The following is a 13,577-nucleotide window of genomic DNA, read 5'->3' on the forward strand; positions in this document are numbered from 1 at the left end:
ATAGAAAAATGGGTGAACTAAATCCATGCATTCCAAATAAGTATGCAAAATACTGTCATTTACACATGAATGATTCACAGAAAACAATAAATATATGACTTAATTTTATAACAATATAAAATATACCACCCAATGGCATGAACAATTTTTTTTCCCAAAGAGCACCACACACCAGACTTTACGACTGACATTTCCAAAGCAATTTCACTGCAGGTGAAAGGAAAGGACCTCCGACACACACTCACAAATACACACTCAAACCTATCTAAAAACAAAAAGGTCGGCTCTTCTATTTAAAACGCTTGCGCAAACACTTGCACTGCGTTTTATTAGTAAAGCTATAGTCTCTTGTTCTCTAATGTGAACATGATGTGCTTTCTGCATCCCTATAAAAGAAAAGACGCTCAAATGAGCTGTCTCAGCACATCAGATGACATTTTCCAACAGCTCGCCTCCAGTAGAAACATGACAATGGCAATATCTCATAATCACCCACTACAATTGGACTGAAACCACTGAAAATTAAGCCAGCACAGACACACAGCCAACCAGAACAAAATACTGCACAGCGTCTAGAGATTAAACTGTGTGTGTGTGTGTGTGTGTGAGAGAGAGAGAGAGAGAGATAGTGTAGGGAGCAGAAAACCTCCTGGTTTGTACATTTTTATCCTTCTTAAAAACTGGAATTTAGTGGCATTAAGGTTATGTCTATTAGATTTGAGGTCATCATGCGCTAGTGTACTAAACATTCACAACATTTACTTCAAGTAATGTATTTTAAATGTACAATCATTCTCTTTGGGTAATAGACCAAAAATTCTGATGAGTCAAACTGCACTCACTTATTTTGTCCATTAAAATGGGCCTAAGTATGAGAATGCCGCTCCCCTAATTACATCTTCTTCTGATCAGCAAGTGATAAAAACAGTAACAGCTACTGTATTGGCTGTTTACAAAAACAAAATATAATGTTTTTGTATGTCCCACCCAAACCTGTTTTAATATTGGTGCAAACACATAGACATGTAACTTTGAATTTGTGATATAATTATTTTTATTTGGAGTGTGACGGATCACAAAACTCATCGAATCATTTTTCGGATCAGCAAAAAAAAAGGGTGGGAAAAATGTAATAACAAATAAAGAAATTACAAACATTTATAAAAAAAGAACAAAGTTGTTGTAATTTATTATGTAAGGTCTAAAATTATGTGCCCTGTCAAGAACAGAAAGATTTTATGTTCGCTAGCTTTTTGAAACGCGTCTCTCTGTGTGTTCACTTTTGAGTGCACTTAAAACGTGTGCGCACACAGATGGAGGGCGAATTCCAAATTGCGCTTCAGGAAGAACATGCACCATAAACATTACCTCCACATAAAAACATTACGTTGTTTTCATTGATCTATTCGGCAAATGTATGTTAATGGACTACAGTATGAGACACAATAGCGCAACTCTCTTTAAAGTTTACACATCAAGAGTTCTGATCTTTGAAGGGATGATCACGTCTAATTGAAGCTGGACCTGACACATTCAACCACATGTGCATCTGTGCATACAGAAACCTGCTCACTTTAGCGCCTTTTTATAGTTAAAGTATTTAAAATCACTTGAATGTTAACATTTCCAAGCCATTGAAACACGTTCAATTGATAAACTTACCATATTTAAATTTGCGTATTAATCTGCAAATCGCATGCCAGCCGAACCATCACAGCATTAATTTTTATTAATAATATGACTCAATAAAACACTGTAAAAACTGTTGTTGTACTTACATTTTTAAGTTTAAAGGCGGGGTGCATGATCTCTGAAAGCCAATGTTGATATTTGAAATCACCTAAACAAACACGCCCCTACCCCAATAGAATCTGGACCTTCTTTTGATAGACCCACACATACGCAACCCAGGCAACAATGTCTGTTAGTAGACATGCCCCTTACTGCTGATTGGCTACAAGTGTGTTTTGGTAGTCGGCCCAATTCCCTTTTCCAAAGTGTTTTTAAAAAATTACGCACCCCGCCTTTAATCAACTTTCTTGATTAGTGAGGAATTGCTATAAATTATAAAAAATTAAGTTGAATTAGCTTAAGTTATTTTAACTTAATTTTTATAATTTAATTATACATTGAATAAACGTAATTAATTTAAGTTGAAATTAATTGTAAATACAAGTTGATTAAACATAAACATTACAGTACCGTAGTGTTGTTCCTTTGTTTACAAAGAAAAACAGCACTGCTACAAACATACGATGTTTGAAGATGAGTGTGTGGTGTGATGTATGTGTGTGTTGTGTGTGTGTGTGTGGGTGTGTGTCTGAAGAATAAAGCAAGTGGCTTTGAGTAGCCTGAGGTTATCTGTTTGTTTATGCATGTATGTCTAATGTATATCTACAGGATTTAGGTGGTTTAAATTGCCTCCATGTGTTTGTGCGTCTTTATGCACAGAGCACATACACTGAACATACATCATGTGCACGCTTACATTAAATCTCTAGTGAGCAGTGATGCTGTATATAAATCCCACACGCATTGCTTTGTGTGCGTGTTTGTTGCAGACGCTGAAAGCTGCTTTCTGAAATCTGAGGTTTCATTTGCATTTTAATTAAGTGGCTTTGGCCCAGCTATTGAAGGCCTCTTGGGTCACCCCGAATCTCTCTTCCCTACCTCCCGCATAACTTCAGTCTCTAGCATGGGAAACACTAGAAGCCTTAGCTAAACCAACACAACCATGACCTGAACAATCATGCTAATGCTTCTGGCTGCCCACTGATATGAGTTCTGAAGTTACTCTTAAATAATGAGATCATTGTTCATTGGCATCAGGATCCATCAGGTAAACTTGGAGCCGCATACATCTCCCTGTTCAAGCTAAATGCACCTCCAGCCCAACTAAATTAATATTAGGAGCTAGATTAAATATCATGTAATTATGTTTTTGGAGATTTTGGAGCGGGTAAACTAGAGTTGTTCTTGCACTAATAAAGAAAACACGTTTTTACCAAATCATCTACTGTAAAAGCGATTAAATCTTGGCTGATTGATAAACAAAAGGCTTGTGTTTCCTTACACTGGGCTACAAGACAATACCCTCCACCACAACTCATTGATCTCCATGACTTCTTTCATGTACACACCATCAATATTTGATCAGCTTGGTCCGTCCACATGTCACCCGAGGGAGGTGGAAGGGATGGAGGGAGGGGTGTATAGAACGCTAACCAACTCCTTGCTGTTTGTTCAGTATAGGAGGAGCCTGCTTTCAACATAATGCACCGTTATGAATAATCAATAAGATGGCGAGTCGGTGGCTCATTATGGTAAGTTACACGCAACCCCTGCTCTCCATCAATCATACAACAATTCACTTGCTTTTCTCTAAAGATCATACTGCTGGAATGAAGGGGTGAGAAAGGAGCTGCCCACACTAAAACCAAACGCATCTTTAATTCTTGCCTGTGAGACCACTATCTCTTTAAGAGGGGGTGATCTAATGATGTTCCCCTCCTCTGCTACGGTCAGTGGGGTTTTAGCTTTCTTGCTTCTTGTAACCCATGACATCATTATGACTCAAGAGATTTGAAAGCAGATACAGAAGAGATTATTACAAATTAGATCTAAAATCTGTGAGGGTGAGCACAAAAAGAAAAATGCAAATTTTATGTCTAATATAAACCTTCTATGGAGATCATTTGTGGGGCGCTGAGAGCAGTGAATATGGCCTCCATAAAACTATTGCAATGGAATTAAATGTCAATGTAAGTAAATAAGTGGCCATGGCTAGCTGACATTCAGCACTCCTATGAGTGATCTTGCACGTCGGATCAAGATAAATACACAGATCAAGAGAACCCCTGAATCCTGAGGAGGAGGAGCTTATTGTTAAAAGAAGTGCATTTATAACAAAATTATTCATTTTCGGTCATACTGCATACCCCTTGTAGGCTATAAATCTTAATAGGAGCTCATGACCTGATAGACTTCAGGTTTATACATGATGGGTAACCTAGAAATCTGACATTTCTGTGCCCTTTAAAAATACGCATTTGACAAGCACGCTCTATCAAAAACATGATGTAGGATGTATGGGAGCGTCATTGCGTTCACCTCTCCCTTCTTCACTGTCATGGACTGCCGGCGAGGTGTGCTCTCTTCGTTTATGCTGGACAGGAAGTTCTGCGAGATGCGGAGGGCGTCCTGTAGCAGAGGGTAATCTGGATGACTGGAGGGTGTGTGTTTCAGAAGATCCTGTATGAAACATGCAAACAAACATGGTGGTTTTATCAGTATGTGTGCTTATTTTGCGCTGCTTATACAATGCTCTACCAATTGAGCTACAGGAACACGGTAGTATTACTGTAATGTATAATGAATTCATGAATACCAGGAACACTGGAACAGAAGTACTAACGTACAGTACCTCTCCTCAACATAATTAGTTTATGTCCATCTCACAAATGCTATGGGATGAGCTGCACATTGATGTATAACTATTAAAGGGACACTCTATTTCTCACATTTTCCAGCTCCCTAAACATGTGATTTTTACCGTTTTGGAATACATTCAGCTGATCTCCGGGTTTGGCGGTACCAATTTTAGCATAGCTTAGCATCCATTGAATCTGATTAGACCATTAGCATTGCGCTAAAAAATAACCAAAGAGTTTCGATATTTTTCCTATTTGGAAATTGACTCTTGTGTGGTTGCATCGTGTACTAGGACTGACGGAAAATTAAAAGTTGCGATTTCTAGGCGATATGGATAGGAACTATACTCTCATTCTTACGTAATAATCAAGGACTTTGCTGCCGTAACATGGCTGCAGCAGGCGTAGTGATTTTACGCACAGCACGAAAATAGCCCCATTGGTTACTTACAATAGCAGAGGAGAGGACTATTTTCAGGCACTGCGTTATATCATTGCGCATGCTGCAGCTATGGATTCCAAAACGCTAAAAATCAAATGTTTAACTCTAGGGGAGCTGGAAAATGAATATATTTTCAAAAAAAGTGGAGTGTCCCTTTAAGATCAGTATTAGTTTTAGGGTGCACTCACATTATCCAAACCAAACTGGGCCCGAGCGCGTTTGGCCCCCAAAGCCCGCTTCGTTTCACTAGAGGGGTGGACTTGGGCGTGGATTACTTGGGCTAGCAAATTGCGCAAGAGCAATGTTCAAAAGGCAAGGTGTCAACTGCGTGACCACTCCCCTTCATCTGCCTTCGTAAAACCTTCTGATGCACGCAGTAGGGTGACGTGAATGTCTGAGCGCCACAAGTGATGAATCGACTAAGCAATATGTGAGAGGGCAGTGTGTCATCACACCCCAAATGATTCAGAATAAAATACACAGACTTAAAGGGGACATTTCACAAGACTTTATTAAGATTTAAAATAAAACTTTGGTGTGCATCGAATACATATGTGAAGTCTTAGCTAAAAATACCATATAGATAATTTAGGTGTAGGTGTAAGCATAAATGTGCCATTTTGGGTGTGTCCTTTAAAATGCAAATGAGCTGATCTCTGCACTAAATGGCAGTGCTGTGTTTGGACAGTGCAGATTAAGGGGTGGTATTATTATTATAAAATCCCCTTCTGACATCACAAGGGAAGCCAAATGTCAATTACTTATTTTTTCACATGATTCAAGAGAATGATTTACCAAAACCTTAGTTGCTGGGTATCATGTTTTTTAGATTGATAGAAGCACTGGGGAGCCAATTATAGCATTTAAAGGTGCAGTGTGCAAATTTTAGAAGGATCTCTTGACCGAAATGCAAAATAATATACAAAACTATATAATCAGGGGTGTTTAAATGCCTTTCATAATGAACCGTTATGTGTTTATTACCTTAGAATGAGACATTTTTATCTACATACACCGAGGGTCCCCTTACCTGAAAGTCGCCATTTTGTGCCGCCATGTTTCTACAGAAGCCCTTAACGGACAATTTTTTTGTTGTCTCCGACGATGACATGTTTGCCCGGTGGCTACCGTAGCTTCTCTATGTGTTTCAAAAGCGAGAGGTAAGGAGTTGACTGAGCCATTCGTTGCAATTCGCAACCTCGCCACTAGATTCTGCTAAAATTTACACACTGCACCTTTAAACATGAAAAAAGTCAGATATCTCCATGATATGTCCCCTTTAACATTATGATAGCCTCCAGTGTTAAGAGAGCGCTTTACATCATGTTTTCTTAAAAACAATCACATCCTAATGACGAAAGCATGCTCAAAGACACATGGAAAAAATGCTTTAAGAACATGTTGTGATCAACTAAAGGTGACTCACATGTAAAACAAGGGTACTCCGGGTCACTCTGTCCACGGGTTTATAGAGCAGAGCTGGCAGAGACAAGACAGAAGAGAACACAACACACACACACACACACACAGTGGGCGATTATTCACAAGAGCCACTTTCATACCGCAGGCGTAAATGCCGATGTTTGAAACCTTATCTAATCCACCCACTCAAGGGTTTAAATGCAACTGAATTTAAAAGAGGGAAAAGACATAACATGCTATGAGCTTAATGTGCAACAGTTATACTCTTAATAAATAGAGTATGTGTTTGTGGATTACAATAGACAAGTACACATCTGAATATAAAATATATGTAGTAATAATAGAAAGCAAAAGATTTTGTTGTTTCTTACCTTCCAGTGAGTATTTGGCAGTCAGGTCCTTGCACTCCTTGCTGCTCCTGACCTTGAGACTCTGTGGTGATATCAGAGACAAATTCTGGATCAATAAAAAGGTACGGGATGACTTGCACACTTTCATAGAGGCCTAGTGTAACTGTAATCTAACACCAATCCTCAGTGGCATTAGTTTCTCTTGTATTACTGCAGATGTTGTCCTATCCAGTTAATTAATATATACAAATGTATAAAATGTACTGACATTTCTTTATGTGTAAAGCATCTCTGAATCAATGTCCACTAAAAAAAGTGCTAAATAAATAATAAGGCTGAGTATAAACTTGTGTTTTACTAAGCATAAGCCATACTCGATCTGTAAAGAGTACACTATGGTGCATAACACACACAAAGCTTACTGTTACATTGAAAAAAATTGTGTTACTTTACTGTATATATATTTTTCCCACTGCATTGTGGGTACCTTCTTCCTCTTGTCTTAACTGTGCTTATAAAGAATCCCTCTCGGTCGCTCTATATTTGTGCTGACAGACTAAATGAATAAATTAGTCTGTCACATTTCATTTCATCTACATAAGCAATACAATTAAACGCTTCCTATTGTTAGCTTTACACCGGCGGCAATAAGCTCATGCACTAGAAAATGTCCTCCCCCACTACATTGTATTAATATGTGTTATCAGTACTTCTACACACCAGTGTGAACAAACAATTATCTTAATGTTCACCTTTCCTCGTGTTAGGCAGGAGGTATGTCTATTTTACAAAATGAAATAGTAGTTGGCATGACAACAGTGGATGAAACTCTGAAACTCTGAAAGGCCAAAGCATCAGTTTTATATCCCTGGAGTGCCGCACCCCTAAATGTGGGTTCACACCAGTTGCGTTTGAGGCGTCAAATTCGCATCTAACCGCTTCTAGTTTGCCGCTTGAACATTTTGAGTTTACTCGCTTCATTTGCGCGTGAAAGCCGTGTGTTAAATTCTAGTTATCGAGACATTCACGTAGAAATTTGCGTCATTGGAGGGGCTTCTCCGACTCCGCACGCACACAGACCTCCAGCAGCACGTCAACGCGTCTTTACATTGACTTAACATTGAAATCACTCGCGCTTGATGCCTCTATCGGGGCTGGTCTGAACGCAGCATAAGAGAAGAGCAGCAGGAATAGGCACGCATAAAAGCTGGACATGACTTCTTCTTTGATGGTTGGCTGGATGAAGGACCCAACCATGAGCCGTTGCCAAGGCTTTAATTTCACTTACTTCAACTTCGACTTGTTAACGCAGGATATTCCTAAGTTCTACCCAATCAAAGGCTTGTATTTGTTTCAATAATAAATAAGATGGGAATTAGGGTGGATGTATCTGCTCTTGGATTACAATAACAGGCCCCCCAAGCGCTTCACTAGATGTTACCTCAGAGATTTCGGCGAACTGCGTGTTCGCCTGACAGCATTTCTCAGCGGTCTCGACGGCAAGTTCGTAATTATCCACAAAGGCCCTGTATACTCCGAGCTGGCTGGCCTAGAGAAAAAGAAAACAAAGTGAATCATTTTTACTTTCTTGAACTTTTCATGTTGAACTGTAGGATGCAAACTGTTCAGATTCATGACCATATCCAAGATGGCAGCTGCAGCTCATCTGTAAAGAGTGAGATGCACGCATGTACCCGTCATGTTGACATGGGGAGTACAGACAGGACAGCGTCATCGCAGCAGGAGCAGCTGGACCGATGCTGCGCTCGGCTACGGAGCCTACAGCGGTTACCATGGCAGCAGAGTCCCACTCAACAGCAAGCAATTAATGCGTGCGCATGGTGCTTGTAAAAAAAAACCCATTTGGAAATCTGATTTAGCCCATTCAAACTCAATAGCCTTTCTGTCAGCGCTAAAACCTTTCTCGTGTGTACCAGCATAATAAATCTTTCAAAATACAAATATGCATAAGATGGGTTTGTGTGGGCCTATATGGAAGATAAAATAAGAAGCTCCAACCACAAAAAAACATATCGTGTTCTGTCCACCTGTCCACCTTTCATTTTCAGTCCTTGTATGATTTTTGTCTAATTTTGCTACTGTACCTTTAATGCTTAAGTAAATCATTACTTTTTTGACGCTGAATTTGTCATTTGCCATGTCTGAAAATAAACCTTTCCCCCTGCACAGACTACAAAGTCCAAAACTAAGGTAATTTTCGCAGTGTGTGCAATCCTCTCCCCACTGAGCAGAAAGGACCGCCCCGGGCCAGATTCTATCTGTAGCGTGAAGTGCGAGAATTTACTTTGCGACAACCTCATTACAGAGAGGGATGATGACCGTATAAAGCAATAACAACACATGAAGAGCTGATCAGTCTAAATGTAAGTTGATAGGTTAAGCCGTCAAGTAAAGAAGTTCAATAAAAATAATACAAACAAAATTATACAAAAAGATGACTTAAAAGGATTAGTCAATTTTCTTTAAAAAATCCAGATAATTTACTCACCACAATGTCATCCAAAATGTTGATGTCTTTCCTTCTTCAGTCGAGAAGAAATTATGTTTTTTGGAGAAAACATTTAAGAATTTTTCTCATTTTAATGGACTTTAATGGACTTCAATACCTAACAGTTTTAATGCAGTCTAAAATTGCAGTTTCAAAGGACTCTAAACGATCCAAAATGAGGCAACAGGGTCTAATCTAGCCAAACAATTGTCATTTTCGGCAAGAAAAATAAAAAATATGCACCTTTAAACCACAACTTCTCATCTATCTCCGGTCCTGTGACGCGTCAGTGCGAGCTTATGTAATTGCGTAATGACATCGAAAGGTCACGGGTTACATATATGAAACGCACATTTGCGGACCATTTTAAACAATAAACTGACACAAAGACATTAATTAGTATAATTTGACAGACAACAACGTCGGAACGGTCCTCTTTCTCCACATTTGTAAACACTTGGGCGTAGTTTTGCATACGTCATGCGTGACCTCTTGCCGTGATGATGTATTACGTGAGGTCGCGCTGGCGCGTCACAGTACCGGAGGAAGACAAGAAGTTGTGGTTTAAAATTGCATATTTTTTATTTTTCTTGTCATAAATGACAATCGTTTCGCTAAATAAAACCCTTATGCCTTGTTTGAGATCATTTAGAGTCCTTTGAACAATTTTAAACTGCATTAAAACTGTTAAGTGTTGGGGTCCATTAAATTCCATTAAAATGAGAAAAATCCTGGAATGTTTTCCTCAAAAAACATAATTTCTTCTCGACTGAACAAAGAAAGACATTTTGGATGACATGGTGGTGAGTAAATTATCTGGATTTTTTAAAGAAAATTAATCCTTAAACTGGAACTAGAAAGATACAAACAAAGCGCTTTCCTGTGGCTCAACTGGTAAAGCATAGCACTAGCAACAACAAGGCCATGGGTTCAATGCCCAGGAATTGCACATATGCATGCACACACTCATAAAATGTATAAAAAAAACCACACACACAAAAAAGTTGATATATCAGCTGGTTGAGACAGCTTGACAGAGACTTCAGCACAGCGGTGTTCGTATCCTTTCAGCCTAGACACACTTCCTCATGATGACATGACCATATGCTAGACCCAGCTGAAGATAAAAGTTTCCTCCTGCACTTAACCATGTTTAAGTAGGTCACAGATTTGCACTAAAAAGATGTCAGAATCTCTCTCTGTGAAGACAACAGTCCCTGGAGGATTTACATATGGATGTCATTGTCAGGTGTAAAACATTTAGAGCGAGAATATTAACATTAACATCCCTCTCGCAGCTGAGCGGCAAAATGAACAGCACAGCCCTTTACCTTTGACACTGATTCCCATAACGGGTCGAAACCCTGCGTCGACTTTCTCATTACGATGCGTTTTGAGAAGTCAGGAAGAAAAAAACGACACAAACAGCAGGAGATGTTTCTATTAGTGACTTTAACTACATTCTCATGCACATACTCTCTTGCATCTCTTTCATTCATCTTGATCCTTCTCCTGCTGCAAGCAACTGTCTTTTTTAGGGGGTCTGCCTCCTTAGACGCCATCTCGCCACTGGATTCTTGTTAATGGACACAGGAGAGGGCGACAGGATCTTTGACCTAACCCTCCAGTCAAAACCAGAGCAGGTTCTGGGGTAACGCCACCTGGCTACTGTAGCCGGGGGTTGAGGGACACTGATGAAGAAGATGGAGGATAAATAAATCTGGAATATGACTCTAGCGTTTGCTGGTCTGACAAAACGAGGGGGATTTATCTGGAATCACATGAGGAAAGAAGTTAATGGAAAAGAGGAGAAGGGAGATAGAGAACACAATCTTGGAATGGCACTATTAATAGCCCTCTCCTTAGGACACAATGCACACACTGGAGTATCTGCACAAGTGGCTGGGTAAAAGTAATACAGACTCCTGCAGTCCAGACAATCTGTGTTTGTGTGGTGTCACTTCAGGGGCATACATCGTTCAAGTTTTTTGAGTCAATAAAAAAATCCTAATAATTGTTATTCAGCCCTATGGTGCATAAAAAGTGAGACTTTGGAAAGGAACAATTAAGCAAGTGAAATTGTGATTTCTCTTTAATGTGAACAAATATGTCACCAATAGGCTTTATGCCCAGCTGCACTACTTCCTGAACTTCAGCCAGCTCATTGTTTCCTGTCTGCCATTATTGGACAAATTGATTAATCCAGGTGTGTCTGATTATTGTTGTTGTGACTACTAAATTCAGGCACACCTGGATTAATCAGTTTGTTTGTGACTACTGAGGTCAGGCACCCCTGGATTAATCAGTTTGTCCAATAATGGCAGACAGGAAACAAGGAGCTGGCTGAAGTTCAGGAAGTAGTGCAGCTGGGCATAAAGCCTATTGAGATAAAAAAATAGGATTTTACAAAAAGGTTGTATTTGTTAACATTATGTAATGCATTAGCTAACATAATCTAAAAATGCATTTCTGCAGGAACTGCAAAAGTGTGCTTGCTCTGTTGCGGTCACTAACGTGATTTGTGAAATGTAAAATTTTAGAATGTTTCCCAAGTTCATGTACAAAGTTTGGTTTCAATATGTGAAAGAGTTCCTGAGATATGAACTACTTTCTGTTTGGCGACTACGGTATCTTTTGGGCTGTGATGGGCAAACGCTTCCTAAAATCAAAAATCCTTCTAGTAACTTTTGTGAGGCTTGGTCCAAAGATCGTGTACGTCCAGTTTTGTGAAGTTCGGACAAAATTTGTGACCTGTGAATCTTTTTTGGGTTTTCTGTTCAATCCAATATGGCGGAAGAACGACATGAATCCGTGACATCATGTCTTCAAGCAACTTAGACCGGCACTTCCCGAACGTTTAAAAGTTTGAACAGGGTCTCTGTGTCAAACGGCCTAGTCGCAGGAGCTGGCCAAAAATTTGGGCGGAATAATAAGAAAACTTATGAAGAACAACTCTTTGCAAGCACACTTAACTAGGAACAATACTTAAACAGCATTTAATTAATTGTAGTTTGTGTTAATTTGACCATTTACTTATACATTAAAATTAAAAGTTCAAACGGTTAATATTAGTTAATAAAAAATAAACTAGCATTGGCTTTAGCTAATATTAACAAAGATTCATAAATGTGACCCTGGTCTTAAAGGGATAGTTCACCCAAAAATGAAAATTCTGTCGTTATTTCCTCACCGTCATGTTGTTCTACACCTGTATATGTTTTTTTTTATTTTGATGAACACATTGGATTAATGATGGTAAGCACACAGTTGCCGTAACCATTGACTTCCATAGTAGAAAAAACAAATGTGATGGAAGTATTTTGATAAATGATGAATAAGATATTTTAATAAACAAATTCCATAGTATTTGTTTTTTCTACTATGGAAGTGAATGGTTACAATCAGGTGTGTGCTTACCATCATTTATCAAAATATCCTCATTTGTGTTCATCAGAAAAAATACATTCATACAGGTTTAGAACAACATGAGGATAAAAATTATGTCAGAATTTTCATTTTTGGGTGAACTATCCCTTTAAGTAGCAAGGGCATATTTGTAGCAAGCCAAAAAATACATGTATAGGAAAAAATCCTTGATTTTTATTTTATGCCCAAAATCATTCGAATATTATGTAAAGATAAAGTTCCATAAATATATATTTTTAAATTTCCTACCATAAATATATCAAATGTTTTATTTTTGGATAACTTTGAAAGCGATTTTCTCCATATTTTGATTCCGGATTTTCGAATAGTTATTTCTCGACCAAATATTGTTCTATCCTAACAAACCATAAATCAATGGAAAGCTTATTTATTCAGTATCCATAAAATGTAAACATTTACGCCTGTTTACAAACAATTTTACTTCTGTAAACTGTAAAACATTTCTGAGTTTTTTAAAGACCACATTCTTTCTGATTCCATTTTTCAAACTTGAGTAAGATGAGATGTTGCTGTTAGAGCATAAAAAATACCTGCAAAATGATAAAGTGCAAAGTTCACTGTCAGGCGATATATTTTCTTTAACAGAAGTACCCTTTCAAAGCCTACAGCGAACGGCCGGTTTGGACTACAGCCCTCAACTTCCCCGTTTAATTACGTCAAAATAAAAGTTTTTGACTAGCTAAGCTCAAATGGCACTGCTAAGCTAAGCTGCTGTCGAATCACAACACAGTAAACAAACTACACAATCAGAACTCGTTATGTATTTCTGAAGGAGGGACTTCATAGAACAAGGAAATCATCAGCCCATTTTTAGGACAGTAAAAACAGCGGTATACAGATAAGTAAACTGTGTGACTGCGTTTTTTTACATGTAAAACATGAACACATGTTATATTGCGCACTGTAAACACAATCAAAGCTTGAAAAACACAAAAAGAGCGGCACCTTTAAGATAATTTTGGGTACGGTAAAACGTG

The 13,577-nt window shown here is 38.5% G+C and overlaps 1 protein-coding gene across 1 annotated transcript in view; it reads right to left on the reverse strand.

Annotated features, from left to right (window-relative positions):
• The window catches only part of bcr (BCR activator of RhoGEF and GTPase), an 84,818-nt gene that overhangs the window by 20,010 nt on the left and 51,231 nt on the right, over positions 1 to 13,577 (reverse strand). Inside the window, exons 5-8 of the mRNA XM_073871337.1 lie at positions 8,086 to 8,193; positions 6,666 to 6,726; positions 6,299 to 6,351; positions 4,111 to 4,251 (exon numbers count right to left, since the gene is read on the reverse strand). Coding sequence (XP_073727438.1) covers positions 4,111 to 4,251; positions 6,299 to 6,351; positions 6,666 to 6,726; positions 8,086 to 8,193 — 363 coding nt within the window. The remainder of the gene's footprint in view (positions 1 to 4,110; positions 4,252 to 6,298; positions 6,352 to 6,665; positions 6,727 to 8,085; positions 8,194 to 13,577) is intronic.

The sequence above is a fragment of the Misgurnus anguillicaudatus genome, chromosome 9 (genome assembly GCF_027580225.2).
Source record: "Misgurnus anguillicaudatus chromosome 9, ASM2758022v2, whole genome shotgun sequence".
NCBI classification, from domain to species: domain Eukaryota; kingdom Metazoa; phylum Chordata; class Actinopteri; order Cypriniformes; family Cobitidae; genus Misgurnus; species Misgurnus anguillicaudatus.